General features: G+C 40.5%; 2 protein-coding genes across 3 annotated transcripts in view; one reads left to right on the top strand and one right to left on the bottom strand.

Annotated features, from left to right (window-relative positions):
* The first annotated feature begins 4,073 nt into the window (after positions 1-4,073).
* On the top strand, positions 4,074-19,324 carry FAM118A (family with sequence similarity 118 member A). 2 transcript variants are annotated; one of them, XM_059816296.1, is made up of 8 exons: positions 4,074-4,099; positions 7,249-7,304; positions 8,541-8,793; positions 10,059-10,280; positions 10,915-11,043; positions 11,791-12,076; positions 15,444-15,476; positions 16,738-19,324. In XM_059816296.1, the coding sequence occupies exons 2-8, from the start codon at positions 7,258-7,260 to the stop codon at positions 16,836-16,838; spliced, it is 1,071 nt and encodes a 356-aa protein (XP_059672279.1). In that variant the 5' UTR covers positions 4,074-4,099; positions 7,249-7,257; the 3' UTR covers positions 16,839-19,324. The 2 variants fall into 2 exon arrangements, with proteins under 2 accessions (XP_059672279.1, XP_059672281.1); XM_059816298.1 differs by lacking the exon at positions 4,074-4,099 and adding an exon at positions 4,724-4,732.
* Positions 19,325-20,850: 1,526 nt separating this feature from the next.
* Positions 20,851-24,802, bottom strand: part of SMC1B (structural maintenance of chromosomes 1B) — a 36,912-nt gene continuing 32,960 nt past the window's right edge. Inside the window, exons 24-25 of the mRNA XM_009817065.2 lie at positions 21,236-21,346; positions 20,851-20,961 (exon numbers count right to left, since the gene is read on the bottom strand). Coding sequence (XP_009815367.2) covers positions 20,851-20,961; positions 21,236-21,346 — 222 coding nt within the window. The remainder of the gene's footprint in view (positions 20,962-21,235; positions 21,347-24,802) is intronic.

Genomic DNA, 24,802 nt, shown 5'->3' on the forward strand with positions numbered 1-24,802 from the left:
TATTTCTGCAAATATTTTGGCAAACATTTTCAACATCTGATATTTGACAACCAAGAAAGACCTTTATGCCAGTTCACTGACAAGTTCTTAAAATAATATTCCCAAGGTTCATTTCTCTGACTTAGGTTTTTTAACAGCAGCAACTTATTCAAGCAAAATTTGAGTATTTGCAACTTCCTGTCTGGCTTTCTCTCTGCCCATCCTTTACAGTAACATGCTTGATTTAAATCCATTCCTTCCAGTCTCTATAATGTTTTATTTCCGTTTACCTTTTTTCTCCTTTTTTTTTCTTTGGTACTGTCTTCTCTTTGGTTTTGTTTGTGCTCCTTTTTTCCATTACAGTTCTGCCTCTCCTTCGAAATGGCTTTTCTCCCTTTCACACTGCTTCACGCATTGTTGCTGTTCAGAACAGATAAGGACCTTGTGACAGAGGTCCTTTCGTTTTTTTGTCAGAAAGGTGCAAAAGACAACCTGTTTAATCGAAGGACATTCCAGTCAGTTACACTCCTTAGTTTTTCAAAGCAAACTCATATATTCAGACTTCGTTATAAACAGCTCAAACTACATTCAAGGTCAGAAAGACTGCAGCTAACAGAGCAAATTTCCCCCATCATTAACCCTTTTTAATATGTATTTTTTCCACATACGACTATACTGAAAGGATTACATTCTTACTGATGCTAATGTTACTGGACTCTAGAAAATGGATTTTAATTATAGGAATTTGTTTATTATTATTAATTCAATAATTATTCATTTAATAATTGTTAATTATTGGATTAATTTATTATTGGGGAAAAAGAAAAGCCATGGTAAATGGACTGAAGAGGTTATGTTTAATCCTAAAAGGGAGCATACTATAAAATTATATTCTGGCATTTTGTCCTGCATTCAGTGTAGAGTCAAGTCTGTTATTAAAGCCTTTTACTATTAAAGCTTATACTGTTATTCAAAAGAGACCTCAAAAAAATTTCCTCAGAAGCTGTAGCTTATCATCTCTTCCCTGTCTCAGTGAAAGCATAGGAAAGCAGCAGCAAACTGTACGCACTGAAGAATACTGGCTGCGATTCAGACCGTGTGAGAGAGGTGGGTGCAAGATAATGCAGAATGTGTGTGTAGTTACGCTCCGTTCAGTAAAAGTGGACTGTGGGGAGACCTTGTTGGTATCTGTCACTGAAGACGTGCTTGTTGCTTGGCAGCTTTAAAAATACGCTCTAGTGTACACCTGCAGTTACATATAGAATTATTTTACAGATCACGTCACTCGGCAGGGCTTATACACAGACAGTGCTGGAAGTAAAAATTAAAAGGTTTTCTTTGAAAATTAATCTCTATATTCAATCATAGGTAAACTCTAAGTGAACTGACACTGGCTTTTGAAAACATACTTTGAATTTCTGATAGTATCTTTCTTCAAAGCATTTTATAAACTATTCTGTTCACAAAGACGACAAACTAGTAAAATCCAGTCAGCTCCGAGGTAGAAAAAAGTAATCACCTATCAGGGAGTAACTAGCAGGTCCATTGTGCATGTAGAAGGAATTTTATCTCAATCAACAGGGGCAAATTGGCTTCCTGCTATGAAAAAAATTAAGACACGAGTTAGTTGGTGTCTTAAAGATACTTTTCAGCAAGCTCAATAAACTTTCATTATGAGTTTTACTTGTTTTCTTTCAAGCCAGCAGGTTCTGGCATAACGTAAACTAGGATTTACTTTATCATAACTTACTAAACAGCAAGAAGTCAAAAGTAAATCAACATTACATCTCAGTGCATAAAAACACAGCTGAATAATCAGACGCATTGCCTCTTCCAGCCAAAACCAACCAGCTGCATTCCTTACCCTGATTACATCACTTCGAGTAATATTTCCAAAGTCTGCAAGAAAGCCCAAAATAAGCAACTGAATTAACGTGTTGTTTAGTACACTTGGATAAACGTATGAATTTACTATAATATGAGAGGTAAATCTTAGGTTGGATCAAGTGGTAAGCTTCTGTAGTTATTTTACTTAAAATATGTGGTTTACCTCGCAGAGTTTCTCGATTGTAGCAACAGTACTTGCCTTTCTTTGCTGCTTCTTGAAAGAAACTCCTTCCTATTTCAGGGCTTACAGGTTTCACCACACTTCAGCATCCTCTTCTCACTGTGACTTTTGCTACTGAACTTTACGCCTGTTTTCTTGTAATGGTGTTTGCTTGTCTCTTGACATACATTTCGAATAATAACAAGGAAATATAACAGAAAATAATACATTGTTACCTCTTGTTGTAGATTTGGAGAAGTATGCTACACCTCCTTTTGACTGTATTTTATATAGTTACTTTTGTACCATATTTGATTGGAAAGTATTGATATTCTTTGTCCTTAGTGACTTTCCTAACCCCTTGCAAGGGAATCCAGAACTTACGTAATTCATTGTTGTTGTGAGTACTGTAGGGATTTTAAAAGAATAGTTATTGTAGTCTAAGGATATAAAAGGAGCAAGCCTTACAGGAAAAGGTAATAACATTTATCAGATAAATTGATTCAGACTGAAAAATGGAAAAGCTTTCAAGGGCCTTTCTTCACAAATATTTCCTCTCATACTACTTTTTTAATTAATGTGAAACAAAGAAGAAGATTAGGTATTGTAAATCTACAGGATGGGTCTGACCTTGAGTCTCAAGCTCAGGAAAATATTTAGCAAGTCTTTGTGACTCCTATCTACAGCTGACAAAATATTCTAAGATATTCAGCAAATTATTTAGGAATACATTCCAACATTATTACAACGCAGTGTCAAATGGCATTCCAGGCTGGATTTCCCACATAGTTACTGGGGTTTAGGAGGCAGAATATCACCTGGTTCCTTTAAAACACAAGATCTTTGACCTTCAGGGTTACTGAACCCTAAATATCAGCATGTTAAAATACCTTGCTGACTGACTGGCAGTAGCGAAGGGTGAAAGGCCAAGAGCTGGAAGCATTGCAAAGCTTCTCTAACTCAACCAAACTTCAGTTTTCAGGTGAGACTGTAGTTACATTCTTTCTTCTCCCCTCCTGTACTCTCTGATCCTATTCTCCATCTTCCTTATCACTATGAATATGATTCTCCAAATGTTTGTTAAGCCTTTCTAAGGACACAGCCATACAGTAATATAAAGAAATGACAAAGTGAGAAGTGATGTCTAGCTAATATTACACGGACAGTTCACAAGGACACGGTGTTCTTATGTAAACTGAAAGTTAGTGAAGTCAGTGCGGTAAACACAACTATTCTTGCCAAAAGTAACACCAGATACGGAGTAAAACCAGTGGGTTTATGCTTCATCTGCAAAACTGGCCATCCTTACCAAAATTCTTCCTAAAACTACACTAGAATATCAATACAACACTGACATTTAACAAACGAAAGAGAATGTTCAAATCTGTCATATAGGCATGCAAAACCTGTGAATCCTGATTGTACCCCAAGCCAACAGAAGTGGCTGACCAGAGAAAGAAAACGTGTTAAGACCTATGTTTGGGAAGCTCATGCCAGTAAGTACTTCCAAGTCTTCAAAAGTCTGTAAAATGGTACCATGAGTTGATTTGAAAACTCCAGTTAAATTAAAGTCGGAGAATGATGCATTTTCAACACAGTTTTGCAACTGGAATTTGGGGGTACAGTTCCGCAGTAGTATCCTTAGGCACAATTAGCAGTCTTTTACTCATCTGGCTGCCTCGTTCTCATGCAGAGCCGACTCCTCTCCGGAGGTTGTCTCGGCGTTGGAAAGGGGCACTGCTGTTAGAAAATACAGTGGAACCAAGCTAAATATCAAATGCTTTAATAAACCATGGTGAAGGAACTTTGAGTTTTTAGACTCTGGCTTTTAAGAGATTAAAAACTAAAAAAAAAAAAAAAGAAAAAAAAGTAATTTGAAGAGGAGGAGAGTTTTGGCTATTGGCTTTCCAATGTGACTAGCTGAAGCAAGCTAGCTGCATGCGAGTGACAGGCTGCTTTGCTATCGCTGCAGATAACACATGCCGCCTGCTGTGAAGACATCACAGTATTACGCCTAATTATGCCTCGGTCAACACGGACAGTCAAGCCCAGCCTTCAGTCGAGCCACGGGAGGTAACTCTGCGGTGCCTTTTTGCTGTTCTGTGGTTGCTGGTTTGCTTTCTCGTCACCCTAACCCTCTAACACTTCTACCATCTGTACGTCTTCATAGCACTAACCCCATTAATCTTCAAGTTTAGCAGTTCCTTTTCTTCTGTAGCTGATAATCGATTCCTCTGTTTGACGCGGACTCGTAGACTGCTGGTTGGTATTTTTGCCTGCGAAGAGTTTCAGGCATTTTTAGGGGTGCGCGAACGTGACCCATCTCCACTTTCCGGAGCAAGCAAGGCGCAGGAGCGCGCTCCGGCTCGCCCCGGGCCGCAGAGCTGTTCAACCCCGCTGCCGCTGGGCCGCATTTCTCGAAGCGGATTTTAACGCGGCGGCGGTGCCCCGCGGGGCTGGCCGCACGGCATCAGCCGGCCGCCACCCGCCCGGGCCGGGGGTGGGTCCCGCCGGCACCGGCCGGGAACCGTCCTCGGGCGGACTCTTGCTCCTGCGGCGGCTGTTTCCCCGCCGGCGGGGAAAGCTTTGGGGAGGGGACGGCCCCGCCGGGCAGGGCGGCGGGCGCCGCGGGGGGCGCCTGGTGCCTCTGGCCCCGCCCCGGCGGAGCGCGGCGGGGGCGCGGCAGAGCGAGGCCGCTCCCATGAGGTAAGGGCGCCGGAGCCCGGCCCCGTGCCGGCGGGGCGGGGGGCTGCGGCGGGGGGGTACCGCTGTCACCGCTCGGGGCCGCGTCGCCGCCCCCTCCCGAGCCATCTCCCCCAGGGCGACAAGGCCCGGCGGGGCGGGGGGATGGCGGCCGCAGGGCTCGGCGCGGCAGGTTGGCCGGGGGGGTTGCGCGCTGCTGAGCCGAGCCGAGCCGAGCCGCCGCCCCGGCTGCCGTTAGGCACGGCCGTCCGGGCTGCCGTTCCGGAGCCGCGGCTCTCGGGCAGGTCGGGCGGCAGCGGGGCCTCCGGCGCAGGCCGGGCCGGGGGAGGCCGGCGCCGGCAGCGTTGCCGGGGGAGCGGCTCCTCTTCACTGGCAGGTGAGGGAGGAGGAGTGCCGCCGCCCCGCGGGCGGGGGGTGCCGGCCGGCTCTCGGCGTGCCCGCTCGCTGCGCCGAGTAACGCCGGTTCAGTGACCGGGGGGAGACGGGGGATTTAACTCGGCAAAACTACCGTCCGGCCCAGCCCGGTGCTCTTGGGTTTATTCCGGAGAGAAGCAGCGGGCAGGTGGGGTGGGGAGGGGAAAGGGGCTTCCCTGCGCCCGGTGCTTCCTTTGTGTTGAACGTTTTAGGCTGTTTCCATAACTGAAACTGCCTGGAAAAATCGTTTGGTGCGGTCAAACCGTCAACTTCAAGCTTCAGTCAGTGAATAGAGCTTTTATTTCATGGCTAGATCCTTAAATAAAACTTACTTTCTTGAGCAGGAGGAAAATGCGAAATTAGAATTTGTTCTGATGAACCCTCCCTGGGTTTGGAGTGAAGACCCAGCCCCCATTCAGCGCTCTCAGGCATACCCGGGTTACAGTGGGGCCCGGTTTCCAGGCTGCCAGCAGGAAAGGTTGTTGAAAAGCAGCTGTACACGCCTTTGGGTAGTCCAATGTGTCTTTTTAAAAGCAAACCAATGCTGAATGCTGGTGCCCAGGTCCTCTGTTTTTCTAGGTATTCTCATTGAAGAAGTGTTTATTGCACCTAATAAGAGAATATTCAAGACTAGTCACAATTCCTCAGTACTCAAAGGCATGGAGAAATTCGAACTGTATCATTTGCAGCCATTTAGCTGTTACGGGTTGGTGATAATTGCTGCTACTTACTTGCACAGCTTCTGCTTCCAGGAAGCAACTTTAAAGGATAAAGGGAAACAATGAGGTCTAAAATGTTAGTACTGACAGCATCCTGTGGGGAGATGCTTATTTTACTAATTCTGGTAAGTTACTAATGTAATTGTTAAAGGTTTCTTAGGGATTCTTTCCCCAATACTTGGCTGGATAGGGTTATAAAATAATACAACCTTTTCCAGAATAAGTAAGTTGCACTTCCTTCATGTGTTGTTTTTGCTTTCTGAACTCATAACTTTTCCATATATAAAGGAATCTTGTTCTCTAGATTTTGAAGTGTTTTGCTCTAGATAGGTTATTGTTCTGAATTTTGAATGTGCTAACATTCTTCAGATGATGTGTAGCATCTTGGTAAGATACCGTCAGTGAAGGAAGGGAGCATGGAGAAAATAAATACTACAACAAGAAAAGATTTTTCCCCTTGAAAAGACATCCTGGGTGCATTTGCAGAAGAGATCTGTGTGTCTTCCTCAGAAATCTTGATGTCCCTCTATCATAGGGTGGGGGTTGTTTGGTTTTGTTCTTTTCTTTGGGCTTTTTTTTGGGTCAAACGATTTCCAAAGGTAGGCCTCTTGCTTCCAAATTAGCTTCCAGCATGTGAACCTGAGAGCTGGCAAGTAGCCTTATGAGCCACAGGGTCTGGCAGAATGCTTATTTCAGGGATTAGGGTCTGCCGTCCGCAGTCTCCACAACCACAAACCAAGATGTGTTTCAAAGCCAAACAAGAAAATACATCCTTATAAAAACAAAAACCAAGAATTAATGTCATGGAACTTAGGGATTTCTAAGTGACGATATTGTAGCCAAATTCTCTTGCCAAGATGCAGTACTTCTTATGCTTTAGACATAAGACAATATAGATGATACAGAAATAAGCTTTTATTTAAAATACTTGCTGAGAAAAAAATCTGCCCTGTTGTATGGTCTGGTAGAGTAGCCAGGTGGCTAGCAGAGGGCCTCTCATGATCATTATGTGTTGCAGAAGTCTGGTTTCCACAAATTTGGTTGAATCAGCTGATTATTATGAAAAAAAATAAATTCAAGAAATGCAGTCATTTACCTGAAATGAATTAACATTTTAGTAGGTATGATAAATTTTGCCTTGAATTTAGACACAACTATTTTTCAGCTGCATGAATAGCCGTATCTCCGTTAGCTTCAAAATGTCAATCGACTGAGCTTAAATGGCACTGTGGTAGGTTTACACGCTCATAGTTTGTCGGCTTCCTTAACTGGGATGTGACATACAGAGAATAAATAGAAAATGCTAACAGTAATACATCTGGGTTTAATTTTGGCCCTTTTTAAGGTAGAAGCATTAAGAATTATTTTACTTTTTGTTTTACTTAGGGCTCAGAGATGGACTCATCAGAACGATCAACAATCAGAAGTGAGCAGAAATCCAGGTAACTTGTGTTGCAAAGGTTATACAAAACTGTCTCTTAATGAAAATCTGGAAACACAGCGCAAATACATTACTGAAAATTGGATACGAGAACAACATCATGCTTGAAAACTTGAAATTATCCCAGAAACTAGTTTCTCTGCTGACTGAGTGCTTCGTGCTCAGTTAAGCTGAGGAATTGTGAGGAATAAGTAATATACTTGCCGAGAGGAAACAGTTTGTGCTGAATGTAGCAGGAAGGCTTGGGGATTATCAGCAGCGTACTCTTTGTAGGCATTAACTAGCAGCCTTATCTACATGTTTCTTAATTGCTTTGCCTGAGGCCATTTCAAGTTAAACATTATAGTTTTAGCTAGATAGTTTCAGACGATTGTGAAATAAGAGGTGTTAAACATCCATGTTACCAGATTAACAGGAATTAAAAATCTGTAAAGGTAGTTTTGAAAGACAAGGGAATTCTACTGGTCTGTCTTACTGAAATCCTTGATTGCGTACAGTGATTTCACTGTACGGTTTAAATGCATTTTCACTTCTTTGCAAAGTAATCATGAAAGTGAGACTTTCTCGACAGTTTCTTGTGCTGGCTTGCGCGAGTACTGATGTAGAACCAAATACACCTTTGAGAGTAATCCGTGGTCAGTAACATCTGAATAGTGAGCTGGACGAACCCTTGATCTGAACAACCATGACTGCTCTTATGTTCATGTTTCCTGAAGTGAGAATAAATGAGAATAAAAGATACTGCTTTTTCCCAGAAAAACAAAAATCTCTTTCTTTGAAATATTGTGACTTGTCCCTTTGAAATACTTCTACTTACTTTCTATCACACATGTGTTAAGTAAATCATTGGACAGTCCTTTGACTACTTTTTTCAAAATTTCATTTGAAATGGTGTTTGGCTAGCCCAGTGGACTGAAAATTGGCAATTGTCAATTTGGATCTCAAAGACATTAGTGATTTGAAGTTGTTGCCATATTTTGGCTTAAATTAATTATGCATACTTACTTGTCTAAAATGATAGAAAGACTTAAAGTACATTGTTGGTTTGGGGAAGGCTGTGAACTGCTGCCAATACCGTTCTTCTGCATAGAAATGGAGACCTCGGTTCCTTTTGGGTGGTTAGTATTTTGCACAAGCATTTATAGTTCATATGGACTTCCTGAGTCAGTCATGAGATCTTCACACAAGTTAGAAAATGCACTGTAAAGAATGAAGATTTTTGTTTTCTGTTTTAAAGAAAATTCTTAAAAAGTCTAATAAGAAAGCAGCCTCGGGACCTTCTTCTTGTAATTGGAACTGGGGTAAGTGCTGCGGTAGCACCAGGAATCCCAGCGCTGTGCTCCTGGAGAAGCTGCATTGAGGCTGTAATTGAAGCAGCTGAGCAGCTGGAGGTGCTTCATCCGGGAGATGTTGCTGAATTTCGTAAAAAAGTAATCAAAGATAGAGACCTGCTTGTGGTTGCACATGATCTCATCAGGAAAATGTCACCGGTGAGTATGTTTATAACTTGTATTGATTTCTATAATTATTATAGATTTCTGTTATCAACAAAGATTCTTTTCAGCTTTCTAAAACTTGAAACTTTTCTGGTAAAAATTGAAATTTTTATGTTAATCATTAGCACACTGCACATTTTGGAGAGGCTACAAAATCCTTGGTTTTTAATGTAAGTAAGCTTTCATCATAATTAATGCAGACAAGAATCCTGACTATTAAATATTTGCTATAATGTTTCTTGGAACTGAAAAAGGAATTTATAGCTCTGCTGGCTAAAACTAGAGGTACCCTGAAAATACAGGTAGACCTTGACCCTACTGATAACCTTAGGTCACACGGACTTAATCACCGCTGCAGCTCACTGAAGACAGTCCGTACATGCCCAGTTTCTCAGCCGTTCATCTTGGGTTCTAGAGATTTTCAGATTGTGTTAATAGGTTTGCCAAGTCTCCTAGTTGAAATAACTAGGGTGACATACGTACTGCTAAGTTGTAGGATGTGTTGAGCGTTTTGCAACATGTGGTGAGCTGCTTCTCTACAGGCGAAGTGTAGTAATAACCACCTCTCACTTTTGGGAAGGAGTCCGCACGTATGGTTAGGCTTTGTAGCAGATTTAATGATTAATACATTTTTCTCAACCAGGAAGCAAAAAACCCAAGAAACCCCCCACCTTTGATAGTATATCCCAGACTCTGAATCCAGGGAATGATAATTTTAGTACACTAACTGATTTTCAAAGCAGTAAAAGCACACTGAGAAAGGTGAGGTTTCCATGTAGTTAGGCCAGTAACTATATTGGGCTTATAAACAGACATTCATTCTATGTGTAATACAATTTATGGAATAGGAAGCCTGTGTATTTTATAGAACTGTTACACATTCCTGTCAGTCTCAGCAGATACTCTGGGCAAATGCTGCCTACGCAGGAAAGCGTACCTTCGTGTTTGTTTAGAAGTGACGAGTGAGGATTTAACTGTAGCAAAATAGTTTTGTTTTATTGTACCTGTATTACAAGCTTCCTCGAGAAAACCAGACTATTATTTTGAGCTATATTATGTGGAGGCAAGAGCACCTGAATAATTTGAGATTGTTTTTGATGGTTTTGTACATTCAGACCTTTATGCTTTATATACTATGTAAGGCCTCTTTTAAAGAAATGCTTTGGCATTAAGTAGGCAAATGATGTGGGTTTTCTGTTGGAGGCAATTCTAATGGTGCACGTGGTCCTTATGAAGTGTTCATCTCTTTCTTTCTTCAGCGTACTGGGGATACGAAGCCCAACTTCTTCCAGGATTGCTTAATGGAGGTGTTTGATAATTTAGAACAACACATTCAGAATCCTGTTGTTCTGCAGTCGATCCTGAGACTCATGGAGAGAGGCACAATGGTTCTGACTACAAACTATGATAATTTACTTGAAATATTTGGTCAGCAACAGGGTAAACCTATGGAATCTTTAGACTTGAAAGATAAGGATAAGGTATGATGAGAGCAGTAAAATTTTTAGACTTCTTATAAGAGAAGGCAGCTTGTAAGCTTGATTGAAAGATGTTTTCCTGTTTAAAGACTGTCAAGGCTAAGACTTCTTAATTGGTAAAGCATGTCTGTAAGCTAACAGCAGATGCACGTTTATGTGCTGTATCTTTTTATTCTGAATAATCTAGTAACAGTTACCAAACAGCATTTCAGTGACACACTTATTACCCAATTCCCCCCCCCCCCCCCCGCCACTCCCTGGAAAAAAACCACGAACTTACTTAACTTACGTGAAGTAATTGTTACAATCACAAATATGATTTCACCTAGCTGGTAGTTAATTTGCTGTTCATATCTCTTCTGTCAGCATTGCTGGAAGTTCCTTCTTGGTTGAATGCTTGTTTAGTCCAAAAAGCCAGGGATATCTTCAGTATCAGCGATCAGCTCTTTATTATAATTTAAAGCAAGCAGTGTAATTAGTAATTAAAATTATCTCTTGCTGCAGAAAAGTGTAGAAGTAGTTATTTCTGCTTTAAGTGGTTTTATAACTTAGGACAGCTGTATATTTTTGCAGAATCTTAGTTATTATAGTATACTATAGTATAACAAAAGAACGTAATTTGCATGATTTGCTTTAGGTTCTTCAGTGGGCAAGAGGTCATGTAAAATACGGAGTTCTTCATATTCATGGCTTGTATACAGATCCCTGTGGAATGGTGCTAGATCCCTCGGGATATAAAGATGTTACTCAAGATCCTGAAGTCATGGTTTGTGCGATCTTTACAATTTTTACTAAGTTTTGACAAACTATTTTATTGTAATCGCTGCATACACATTACCTAAGGCTAGGGTTTTTTCAGATCGTATAGATTAAATAACTGGGGCCCAGAAAAGTGGCAGTATTATTCAGAAAGCCAGCTATGTTTCTAGGGCAGTGTATGCTCTTGCATACTGCTTCTTTGTAAATCACAATCAAAACCCTCAGCTATATGTCATAGTTTTAGAGTTCTTTGTATTTATCTCATGAAAGAAAATTAGCCCCAAAATACTAGACACCAGCACAAGGATTCATCACCATCTGATTGCTTGGATTCATTTTTTAGGGGCTTGAGCTGTTCCCAGCTCTGGATCTTGGACTCAGTGTCATATCCTAGGTATTTTGAGAAGTCAAACATTTGTTCAAGAATATTAATTTTCCTTATTTACAGATTGGCCTAACGGGAGCCTAATATTCTGTCATCACAATTCTTTCAATTTTAAATTCCCTTACTGGAAATATTTCAATGTGTACTTAATTTTGCATGGTAACTCTGATTTTGAATATAAAATTTTTTGTAGAAACAGTGCTTACACAATGTCAGTTTGCCCTGATCCTAAAACAAATGCTTAATTCAGTTCAACTGTGATGCCTGCTCTGCTTCTCCTTTTAAGTCTGACATATTTTAAAAGTTCTTACCTTGGCTTTTTGACTACTGAAGTAAATGAAGCTCTTGTGTGTATGTATTTCTTAACAGGAAGTTCTTCAAAATTTGTATCGAACCAAGTCTTTTTTGTTTTTGGGCTGTGGAGAGACTCTGCGTGATCAGATATTCCAAGCTCTTTTTCTTTATACTGTAAAGAATAAAGTGGATTTAGAACATTATATGTTGGTGCTTAAAGAAAATGAAGACCACTTTTTTAAGCTCCAGGCGGATATGCTGCTGCACGGAATAAAAGTAGTGTCCTATGGGGACTGCTTTAAACAATTCCCAGAGTATGTACAAGATCTGACTGCTCAAATCTGCAAGCAGAGAAGTCCAGGTAATGCATCTTCTTTAATAAGAAGAGTTTGAGTAGGTACATAGCAGGATGCCGTGTCTGAACAATCAGCAGTTGCTCTGAGGTGTTGACCTTGTGCGTGGCTAGTGGTAGGCCTGTGCAGCATCTTTGCCTATGAATGGCATGCAGAGTTGGAACACGTGACAAAATTGTAACCGCATTTCTTTCTGTAAGGTCTGTGGATTCTTGCAAATTTAATTTGTAATTCTGAATTTGTCTCTTTGTTAGCATTTGGTTAAGATGTTTACTTTGTGTTTTATTTTGGCATGAATGATTCCAGTATATTGAGTATTGCATTATATGAAATACGACATGTCAGTAAAAGGAGACTAAAAGAATTGAAGGAATTAACTGGTGGGATAAGCTGGATCAGCCACAATATCTGATTAAGCATAGAATGGGAAATTTAAACAGTACACCCAAGGCTTAACACAGTTAGGGCAAATGGGGAGAAAACCTGAGTGTGAGGAAAATGTTTTGTGACAACAAAATAGAAGAGGCTGTGGAATAATACTCCAGTGACAGTGAATGGCATTCTGTAGAAGGCGTTTAAAATGGGAAATAACTCGATACCTTTGCTGAAGGTAACAGTCGTGCATGGACAGGGAGCTAAATTTTACTAACTAGGCCCATTCACTTACTTCCCCCCTCTGCTCCTTTCCATCCTGTTGTCTCTCAACTCATAACATTCCTTAGCTGCAACAATGAAGAGCCTTTAATACAAAACCAGGGAAAAACAACTGTATGCTCAAGGAAAGAGATTTCCTTCATGTTTTCCAAACAAGGGCAGTTCTACTATGGCTTATCCAGAGAACTGAGGAAAACAACTAGAGTAAATGACCTTGGGAAGAATACTGTTTCACAGCTTTCTTATTTATCGTGTCAGGGAAACTGTTTTGTCTAAAATTACTCCCAAGTGGTGCATAGCAGGAACCTTCCCCTTGCCCTCCCTAGAAAATTGCAGGTGTATGCCCAAATTATGTAATGGTTTTTGTAACTGGATGAATATTACATTTAGACTGAATTGGATTTTTCTTTCCATGAAGGCTAGAAAAAATACTGAGCACAGCATCTAGGTGTCAGGAAGTTTGTCTGCAGTGTAGACACCTCAAAGTAAGTTGGGCTGTAATTTCAGACACTGAACTAGCCTCAGCCTGCTAGTTTGTTTGCTGACATACTGCTGTTGATCGATGTGAGGGACATACTTTCCCTAGGCTGAGCAGGGTCTAGAGCCTGTTGAGTCTGGAGCATCCCATTTATTGCAAAGCAGCCATTGATGGAAATGACTGCTAAATGCAAATGACTGCAAAATCAGACTATAATGCTCCCCTTTTCATTCAGTGGAATTACTGATTGGCATAATACTTGCAAGAGGGAACTTACTTGGACTTCAAAATCTTGTTGATCTCATTTACAAGTCAAGATCCCAAACAAAACTGTTTTCAAATGTGCCTAACTGCTCTTTACCAGACTGTCAGGTTTTTTTTTTCATGCTTATTTTCAAACTCTCTTTTAAAAAATAGCAGAAGGAGGTTGTCAAAAAGGTTATATGAAAGAAATGAGAAATGCAGGCCCTGATCCTGATGGGGGGACTTTAGCCACCCAGACATCTGCTGGAAAAGCAGCACAGCGAACTGCAAGCAGTCCAGGAAACTGCTGGAGTGCATTGGGGACACCTTCCTAGGACAGGTGATGGAGAGCCCGACCAGAGAAGAGGCACTGCTGGACCTGCTGCTCGCTATTGGAGAGGTCAAGATTGGAGGTAGCCTGGGCTGCAGCAATCATGCCCTGGTAGAATTCTAAATCTACCGATGAAGCAGATGAAGTTGCTAAGCTGCTGTCCATCATATTTGAAAAGTCATGGCAGACTGGGGAAGTTCCCACTGACTGGAAAAGGGGAAACATAACGCCAATTTTTAAAAAGGGAGAAAGGGAAGACCTGGGGAACTACAGGCCAGTCAGTCTCACCTGCGTGCTCAGCAAGACCATGGAGCAGATCCTCCTGGAAACTATGCTGAGGCACATGGAAAATAAGGTGATTGGTGACAGCCAACATGGCTTCATGAAGGGCAAATTGTGCCTGACAAATTTGGTGGCCGCCTGTGACAGGGTTACAGCATTGGTGGATAAGGGAAGAGCGACTGACGTCACCTACCTGGACTTGTGCAAAGCGGTGATAACTGTCCTGCATGACATCCTTGTCTATAAAATGGAGAGACATGGATTTGACGGGTGGATCACTCGATGGATAAGGAATTGGCTGGATGGTCTTACTCAAAGAGTTGTGGTCAATGGCTTGATGTCTGGTTAGAGACCAGTGATAAGCAGTGTTCCTCAGGGGTCCCCTTTGACAGGGACATGGACAGTGGGCTTGAGTGCACCTTCAGCAAGTTTGTGGATGACACCAAGCTGAGTGGTGTGGTTGACGCGCTGGAGGGAAGGGATGCTGTCCAGAGGGACCCTGACAGACTTGAGAGGTGGGCCCATGCGAACCTCATGAAGTTCAACAAGGCCACGTGCAAGGTCCCACACCTGGGTTGGGGCAATCCCAAACATGGATATGGGCTGGGCGATGATAAGTGGATTGAGAGCAGTGCTGCGGAGGACTTGGGGGTACTGGTGGATGAAAAACTGAACACAAGCTGGCAATGTGCACTAGCAGCCCAGAAAACCAACCGTATCCTGGGCTGCATCAAAAGAAGGTTGAGGGAGGCGATTCTCCCCCTCTACTCCGCTCTTGTGAGACCTCACCTGGAGTATTGCATCCAGCTCTGGGGCCCCCAACATATGGATGACCTGTTGGAGCGAGTCCAGAGGAGGGCCGTGAAGATGCTCAGAAGGCTGGAGCACCTTCCCAAGGAGGACAGGCTGAGATAGTTGGGTTGTTTAGCCTGGAGAAGAGATGGCTCTGGGGAGACCTTATAGTGGCCTTCCGGTACTTAAAGGGGGCCACCAGGAAAGATGGGGAGGGACTCTTCAGCAGGGAGTGTAGTGATAGGAGGCGGGGTAATGGTTTTAAACTGAAGGAGGGTAGATTTAGATTAGGTACTTGGAAGAAATTCTTCACCATGAGGGTGGTGAGGCACTGGAAGAGGCTGCCCAGAGAAGCTGTGGATGCCCCATCATTGGAAGTGTTCAAGGCCGGGTTGGACGGGGCTTTGAGCAACCTGGTCTAGTGGAAGGTGTCCCTGCCCATGGCAGGGGGGTTGGGACTAGGATGATCTTTAAAAGGTCTCTTCCAACACAACCGTTCCATGATTCTAAATAAAACCTTGCCGTTTTGGGATATTGCATAGAAGTGTAAAAACTTTTTGGATGCTAACTTGTTCTGTTGTTGTCTCTTCTTTAGATGCTGATCGAGTGGACAGCACAACACTGTTGGGTAAGTAATGGTCTTATTTTCACAGAAAGTTCCGTAATTTATCAGAGAGATAAAAATAAGTCTCTTATTTACAAAGTAATTTAATTTATTATTGTGCAGCGCTCTGATTTAGCTCTGAAAGTCTGCTTAACAGATTCCCTTTTTACCCTCTTATTTTCTTTCTTATCTTTAGCAGGTAATTGCTGGCTTTCAGCTGTCAATAAAATGACGAGTGATAAAATGGAAAAGCTCCAGAAAATGTATATAAAAAAATTACTAATGCTGATCAGAGTAATCTAAGATAATATTAACATCCATGAGGCTTTGGCTTAAATTTCCAAACACACGTTTGGCTATTTTGAATGCCTTCCTTAAGAAGGTATAGAAGAGTGAATCTCGAGCTTAAAGGTGTAGTACTGAAGGTGAATTTTTAGCGACGCATTGTTCAGGTATCTTTGTGATACTTCTGTGAACAACCAGAGCAATAATACATTCCAATTTATGGTATAAAATAGCAAAACTTCCCTTTGAAACAACACTTCAACTTAAAAAGATTACACTTCTAAGATATTTGTGCTGCTGCTGCAAATACTATCAAAATTGTATAAAAGTATAACACCATTATTGCCTATAAGGGTCTTTGGCATTGCAGGAGATTTAAACCCCCACACTTTCTCACAATCAAGAAGTACACAAGGTCCAAGATACTTGTGGGCAGGTGTGGAGTCAGAGATGACTTTTGTAATTCCAACTAGATTTTAAGCTTATCTGTGTTTCAGATGAGTTCCTAAATCTGTTTTTCAGTAAAGTATAATTAGGCATCAGTGGAGAAGAAACCAAAAACCTGAGCACAATTTATTCCAGTTCCACTTCACATAAAGGTCCTTTACTAATTTATTAGTACCCTCCTTACATGTAATTTTAGCACCCATTTACTTGTATTTTGGAATACACAGCAAGTGAAAAAAAAAAATTATTCCTTTACACAGATTTGTATAATACAAATAGTATTTTCTTCAAAAGGCAGCTGTATAATTAGCTACTTCCTTTTTTAGATGTTAGTACCAGAGCTCAGTGCTGGGGAGGAGCTCGACATCACTGAACTGGTGCAGACTTACTTTCAGTAGGGTTAGTATTAAAATTCAGAATCCAAATACAAGAACCTCAGTGGACCAGTATTGTGTTTATCTTAATATTTGGTGCTTGTAATAAAAAGTGTACAAAGCACACTTATGTAGCAACATTAAAATATTTCTTTTTTTTCCCCCCTCTCCCTTCACAGGAACTTCATGCGTGGACTGTGCTAAAAGGAAGTTAGAAGAAAATAGCACTGACTCTCCGAAGAAAATCAAGCAGTCAGATAATGGTATACCCACTATTTAATGAAAAAAAAAAAAAAAAACAAAAACCAAACCAACCAAAACCCAACCCAGAAGCTTTTTAACAGTAGGTGTTTTACATCTGCTGCACAGGAAGTTTTGAGCTGAGAATTTCCATGGTTTTAAGTGGAAAAAAACTTGTGCATCGTAGCCTTTTCTCTTCTAGAGCTGTAAATGTGTAATGTATGTAAAGCTTGAGAGTCATACTAGTCACTCTCTAGGCACTTCCACACTACTAAAACTGCATCTGCAGGGTCATTTAGAAGCAGGTGCCTGGGCTTCAAGCCAGCTGGACCAAGCTCAAGCCACAACAGAGGTAATGTTTGAATCTGTCAAAAATGGCTTTGGGCATACCTGTGACTGTCTCTTAGTTGCCTTTAAAATGAAGGGTTTTCTAGCCTTTTCTCAAAAGCTGAACTGAGTTAGGCTGCTGGAGGCTGAACTCTTCAGGGCTCTGTCAGCACAAGGCTGCTTGCAAGCTTCAGATTCAGATCCCTAAGCTGTTTGGAACGGGAAGTGTTGTTTCATGTTTATAGAACCCCCATCATGATAACCTGCCTATTTTACATGTTTAGCATGAGCATTTGTTTTTGTCAGTCTGTTAAGGCACGAGATCACATGGGGAGACAAGGATATAGTAGTAATGTATCAGCAAGGACATACCATATGTACATGGGGGCTTACTGACCTATTTGCAGTGCAGTGGAATTAAAACCAGTTAGTATCTAATTAGGCATCTGTAGACAATTTCTAATATATAAGTAAGTTTGACTTCAGTTGAACTACTGAAATGATTAAGGTTAGGCACTGAGTTCTTTTTTTTTCTGAGGTGCTGTTACTTCAGCTACCACTTCACTGTCTCAGCACTGAACTGACACAACTATGGGCCCAGTTGCTAACACTGGTAATCTTCTGAAATTTTCTAGTCAGCTGCCTCTTACCTCAGTGTCTGCAGGAGAGCATGTTCAGGGCCATTCTTTGTTCTGATACCAGCACATTTGTATCTGGCAGTCCTGGAGGGTTGCTTCACTCAGGTTTCTCTGCTTATGTTCCCTGTGGATTTGATCTGTTAGGCCTTCTGAGATCCCATCATGCTATAATGAGGTTTTACAGGGAGTGGAAGTAATGGGTCTGTCAGATGACCTTTCTGTCTGAATTGTACTATGTCAACTCTTTACTCCCATGTCGCAAGAGCAATTTCTGCTTGTTCTCTAGAATGTATGTGCGCAAAATGAAAAGCTTTAAAGTGAGGTGCATGCTGCTGCTTTCTAGACTGGTAACTACTGAGATGGGTAGAGTTTTTGTAGTGTGGAAGTCTTTGTCCCTGTTCTGAAGTAGGTAAAGATCTGAAGATATTTTGCCTAGAAAAGCAATCTTAAACAATGGATGCACACTGACTCTTTGTTTCTTCTACCCCAGAAGGAAACACCCAGTTGTCTTTCATGATTGACAGTCTGGAAACCAGTTGGGGTTTAGTATCCCATGTAATTGCTAAGGACCTCAAGCATCAGTTCTCAAGGTTTCAGCTGTTTTTTAAAAGGCAAAAGCAAAACCAGCCTGAATATAGACCACACTCATCCTCTCCCTTTGAGAGATCGTATTTATGCATAAATCACTTTTGAAAAGTAAGTCAGTCAGTCTTTTAGCATCGTGTATAGCATTATCTGTAAGACTCCAACCTCTAAAACTTGCTTCTCTAGTCAGTATGAATTGGCTGTTTTGAAAAGTGATCATCATGCTATTTTGGATGCTGATGTATCATCAGCTTAGGATACTTAAATTGTTGCTCCAAGCTGCAGCAAAATTAATCAGATGAGCTATTTATGACCCTAATTACTGCAATTATTTAAGCCCAACCCTAAAGTCATGTAACTCCTTATCTTGTGCCTGAAGTCAGAGCCATGTTAGGAAATTGCATCCCCTCCCTTCGGCAAGGATCAGCTTACACGTAGCATTGGTGATTCTTCCATTTTGTAGACACTGCTGAACTGCAACTTGTACAACAGCCTCCCCTGACTCAAGTGCCATTTATTTGTATCCTGAAAAGCAGATGTAATTCCTAACATATATCCACCATAAGAAGGTAAAATTGCCTAGTTTTGGTTTCCCCTGCCCCCAGAGAATACATTTTAATCATCATCTTAGCGATGGGATTGCCTTGCAGCTACCTCAGTGTTTAAAATACAGTCAAAAGGGACAGAACCTGAAACGTGTCTGTTCTAGTTATCTGTTAAATGAGAATAACTTGTTTAAGGCCCTGCTCAGATTATTACCTGAGTACTGTGAAAGAACTAACCATAGAAATGGGCATGGTAAATTATGTTTGCCAATTCTACCATAGATGGTTCTTTTTCTACTTAATTCGTAATTTCTTTTTAAAATGGGAGTAAGATATTTACTGAAAACAAACGTGTTGACCATTTATTATCCTCTTTTGCTTAAGCTGTGTAATGAAGTGATGGCATACACTCTTTTAATAAAATATTTAAAGCCAAACAGACCATTCTTATGTAGTAGCTAAAATGTGTAGCTTTCACCATTCTTCAGACTGCTCAATTCCTTACTGTATTTTTCTCTTTTCTACCATTCCTAGCAAATGGTTAAAAATACACAAACTAAACCAAAACTTCTGTATTTGCAATACACAGACTGATGTGGGTCAGAGATCTTTGAAAATCAGTAGAGGCTGTGTTACAGAAAAGAGTTTTCTTGGTTACGATTTTCAGTAACAGCTGCTCTTCTATTCATCCTTCATGCTACTGCAAGTATTTCCACATCTGTCAGTGGATTCTGCATTAAGGGACTGATGCTAACTCATGACGGACTGACTTACACTCAGAGTAAATAATTTTATTTAATAAAGTGTGGCAGCAACATATTTGATAAACATCTGTCTACAGTATAAGTGGACACATTTATGTTGTTGAAATAACCCCATCAGAGCACATTACCTACTGCTTGCAGTAACCACACACATCCAGAAGTCATCAGCTGGGGGCAACAAGCATGGCATTAGCAACACATTGCAAGGCAGACGTGTATAAGCAGTGTGGCAGACAAACTGAAGCCAGCGTATGAACATGAGAAGATAATAATTATTATGAACAACCATAAACCAATTAAAGCTCTTCAGCATACACCAACGTGAAACATAAGCCAGATGAAGTGATTTAAGCTCTCTCAAACCATTCTGTAATCAGCTTCATTAACTTCACTTCTTAGATGAAGCATGGCCATCAAAATAAACTTGGCTTTACTGGGACAGCTACGTAATAGCAACCTCAACTGCAAACCAATACACTTTTCTAAGGCTGCTACCTGTATGGCACCTGACTCACACCTGTTATATTCTTTCCACTTTTGTGTGGGGTAGAATACCTCAAAGGTGAAACTTCTCTAAGTTATCTCACACCTACAGAGATATATCATGAGATTTTGTAAAGTTAACTAGTATTTTCATAAGGTTGCAGTAGAAGACTGAAGTCTTACTGGGTGTCACAAAGGTCACATAAGATAATGGGCAGATTCCAGTATCTTCTTGTTTTAAAAAACAGGCAATGATCCTATCTGAAGGCAAACAGATAGAGCCACAACACGAAAGCAGGAGATTGTAAAGGTCTGGACCAGTGGTAGCGTGCATCTAAACAGTGCACTGGAGAAAAGGCTAAACACACTGGTTCTCGTAAGAAAAGCAAGAGGCTTATTCTTTGTAATAGTGTGCTTACGTGACCCTGTAATCCTTCATCTTATGGCAAAAAAAACCCCCAAAACATTTGAAGAGAAAGCTTTGCCTACCAGAATGTACACATTTTTATAACAACCTGTAGCTATCTCTTACTTGTTAACAAAACTGTATCAATGTGTAACAGTTCATTCCTTATTTTAGAAAACTGCTTCGTTTGAAAGATAAGCATTTCTCCACAACCTCTAATGGCCACATTCAAACTCAGATTTGTAACAGTCAGCTGGAAACCCAGTTCTTGCTGTTGTCACCTGGCCCTGAAATCATCCGCGCTTTATTGTGAAACAGAACCATGTTTGTGGTTCTCTGTTCTGTCCTGGTCAGCCATGTCTGGGTACTCGGTAAGATCCAAAGTCAGTACTCGACTGAACATAATGTCATCACGCTGAGAAGAGGAAGGATCATACAATTTAAAACACTTCCGTTATTTGAAATACGCATTTCACAAATGACTGTGAGATACAGTAGTGAGCTTGAGTTACCAAAATTAAGTTTTCATCAAGCCAGTACCTGCACTCATTTCTGAACATAAAGTAGTTGAAATCCAGCAACACAATTATGTACGTGATTCACTGTAGTAACACTTAAGGTGTAAATCAGTACTTCAACAAAACCCAGCACATATTATTTAATAAAATTTGGTAATAATTAATTGTTACCTCTGGACACACTCCAATCAATGCGTCTGCTTTGGAATAAAACTCTTCCTTTAGAGAAATAACTATCATTTGAAACTGTTCATGTGCCTGTTCTCTAATGAAACTTGACACCTTTGGAAAGAAGCCAAATATTTCAATAAGTCAGTTCCAGCAGACTTAAACCATGCTATAATTAGGGAATGATAAGGAAAGAACTGAACTATGTTAGCCACAGAATTCAGTTACGAAATAACCAGGATAAAATGAGAAATAAAACGGTCTTAAGACAGATACTTTGCATGTTCTTAAGACAACCCTTCAGATTTGCTGCTTTTTGAAAACGCCTAAGAAAATAATCATTCACTCCAATGAACAAAGTCATAGAAAAAGGCCAGTGCCAATGAAAAATATTTTAACTTAATTAACTACAAAGGAAGGTGGAAAATCCTGAATAAGGGAAAAGTGTGAAAAGGTTGTTACTGGCTGTATACTAAGATCTTAAATATGTATTAGTTCGCTGCAGACAGCAACATTTTTTTTCAATGATCTGCAAAATAAAATTACAAATATTAAGTTACGAATTGGTGACTGAATAAGGCAGTATCCCACAATATAAATTAAATGCTGAATAAAGAAAAACCACTACATTTTTAATTAGACTTTTTTCTGCACAGTTATAGCTACATGATATGGAAGTATGTTTTTTTTAATTGAAGAACTGCCTTTAGTGAGTTATATAATGCGCATTCATTTTACAGTATAATTACAAGTAAATTACTGGAGATCTGCTTTCGTAAATCCTTAAACTGAAACAATGGAAAGATGACTACTTATTTCTAAGCATAAAAACTGGATACCAGTGAGTACTAGCAACATATAATTTTCCATATAGCATTTTTGCTCACTTGCAGTATTTAATTCCTCTGTCTGAAGGTTTCGGTGCTTTCCAGTAACAACTGCATCTTACAGATAAGAAAAGAGATACGAAAGACCCTGGGAGCAGGGAAACATTCCATGGATTATACTTGCAGATCACTGCAATTTTGCTTTTGCTCATTCTGCAATTTAAGACACTTTTCACAAATGCTTAAAGAATAATCTAACTCTACTTTTAAGAATACCTAGATAGATGTTGAAGCCAATTAAAGGAATTTTCTAGGAAACCACTATTTTGTCACCCTCTTCCTGCATTACATGGGCAGCTGCTCTCCAAGTATATCAGACATCACAGCCAGTATCACAAGTTGCCTGCTTCATGTTGCTTATGTGAAAAGAGCCGCCTTTTAATAATCCTGCCCCAACCTCTCCACGCTGCATCTCGTTACGGGAGCAGGCGGCAGGAAAAGGATGGCAGAAGGGCAGCAAACCAAAGGGGACATTCTGGACAGAGGCTACGCAACCGGCATGCCCCAGCCGTACGGGAGACAGGCATCTCTAGCCATGAAGGTTACAGGACAGGTAGCAGCCCAATTCAACTTCCAAGCAGGAAGCTCAGCCTAACTTTTCAGTCAGATCAGATGGGCCCCAAGGACTCAACTAAAGGCTTAATGCAGGCTACTAAGGCAATTTCAGGGTTAACACTAATGTGTAACATAATCCAAGTGTAATAGCTCTTTGGCCATAAAGTGGTATTTATGGATATTATTTTTATAAATATACATTAGAACTTTCAATGCTTAAACTTTCTGCATTAGTGTTCTTTATTTTCTTGACATCATTGTTGCTGATACGTCAAATGAAATTATGATACTTTCAAACTGTAAAAATACCCCCAACTGTAGTTTATAAGCCTAGGAAGCGTTCGGCTAGCATCTGTTAATATGACCATCTTTTGTGGATTACAAATGTGATTTTTATCTGAAGAAAAGTAAACCAGATTTGAAATATGTTTGAATTGAGAAACCTGGCTGCATAAAAGAAAAATCAGCTATTCTTTGTTTATAGTGTTCTAAAGAATGGTGCTTAGCACATTCTTAGGTATAAAGTGGACATCTCTTCTGCCAGATGTGTCAGAACGAGCCTACTCAGAAAGGCAAACTGCAGCAAAATGCCTCATTACTGTGTCTGTCTCTTCAGCTGTATTAATGCAACTTTCCATATAGATTGCAAATGATGCTAACATCATGAACTTCATGGAATGTGTACGTAACTGGCGACCGGTGCATCTGTAACTGCAACAGAACTTAAGTGGATAAACTAAAGTCATCCAGGTAATGACCTGCAATTTTGTTAGACACAATCTGGGACCCCTGCCCAGCTCCAGACAGAACCATAGAGAATTTTACTTTCATATCTGAAAGACCACCTCAGAAGACTGCAGAGATAGAAAGTACTAATCACCTAATACACTGCAGCTTTGATGAAAGGCAAAAATGTGAAATTTAGCATTTGTAATAGCAGACAAGACAGACAGTAAAGGAAAACTTGGAGGCAGCCTGTGTAACTCCAAGTCACCAGCCATGACACATTTGACTCCAGAATTAAGAATGACATCCAGAAAACACAATACTGGTATTTAACCAGAATACGTCATCTTCAACTGTTACGTCAACTCATAGTGGTCCCCAGTGAAAGGCTAGTAACCAGAAAAGTATCCTGTTAAAAAGCTTAGATCACAGAGGTGTTTTGTGATCACTTGATGTGTAATCTTGTTTCTAATCATGTCATTGAGAGCCAAACCCTAAAGCTTGCTTAGTCATTTTCATGACAGTCCCATTACATCTAATGTGGTGTTGCTGAAACACACTAGACAGAGATAAAACAAACTCAGGGCATATCTGCTTGGAAGTAGTGGATGATGGGTATCCCTCATGGACTTGTATCCCAAGGAACGTTTAAGGAACTTGGGTTCAGGAAAACACTTCTCACAACGTTATGCAGAGCCAGCAGTCTCCGAGAAGGAATTCTATCTGGCAGGCACAAGTAGTGGAGCTTCCCCAGCTGTCTGTTACAGAGCTACCCTCTGAGCAAACCCCATTAGGAAAGGAAGAAAGAAAAAAAAAAAAAAAAAGATAAAAAAGTTTGGTGTTTATAAAACTGCTTCTGTTTGTTAGGCTCTACAAAGACTGACATCACTATCAATGCAAGCAGAAATATAGCTTGATCTTACTTTATGTGGAAAGGAATGTTTCTGTAGAAAAAAATCCAGGCACATGCGGAGATCTTTTTGATTCCTTTCCTACATAGTATCTCCTTGTATTGAGTCTCCTCCTCACAGAGGCTGACATCTACAGCTGGCAGTCCTTACTGTTTGTATTCTATCATAAGTTTGTGTTACGGTGAATAGTTATTAGCAAAAAAGGAAAGAGAAATTGAGAGGAGGACAGGAAGCTATTTTAATCAAGCAAGAATTCATGTAGCTAAAATGATGGGAGTGATAGCCCTCAATTGGTGTTAATGTAAAAATATTTAGTAGCCTGATTATATAAAACAAGTACACCAGTGATAGAATGAGTTGATTTTCAACATGCAGATACACTCCTTTCTCCTTTTTAGAGGTAAGGGAACTCAAAGGCCTTAAAAATTCCAACCAAACAAACCCAACCAGCAATTCACAAGTGACCTTCATGTCTGACTGTACCACACGTG

This window comes from Gavia stellata, chromosome 4, assembly GCF_030936135.1.
Source record: "Gavia stellata isolate bGavSte3 chromosome 4, bGavSte3.hap2, whole genome shotgun sequence".
Classification (NCBI taxonomy): Eukaryota; Metazoa; Chordata; class Aves; order Gaviiformes; family Gaviidae; genus Gavia; species Gavia stellata.

Excerpts from the sequence above, each read along its gene's own strand:
- FAM118A (XM_059816296.1), top strand. The coding sequence starts at position 7,258 with ATGGACTCATCAGAACGATCAACAATCAGAAGTGAGCAGAAATCCAG. Across the intron at positions 8,794-10,058 it reads TCATCAGGAAAATGTCACCG|CGTACTGGGGATACGAAGCC; the intron begins GTGAGTATGTTT and ends TTCTTTCTTCAG. Across the intron at positions 10,281-10,914 it reads ACTTGAAAGATAAGGATAAG|GTTCTTCAGTGGGCAAGAGG; the intron begins GTATGATGAGAG and ends GATTTGCTTTAG.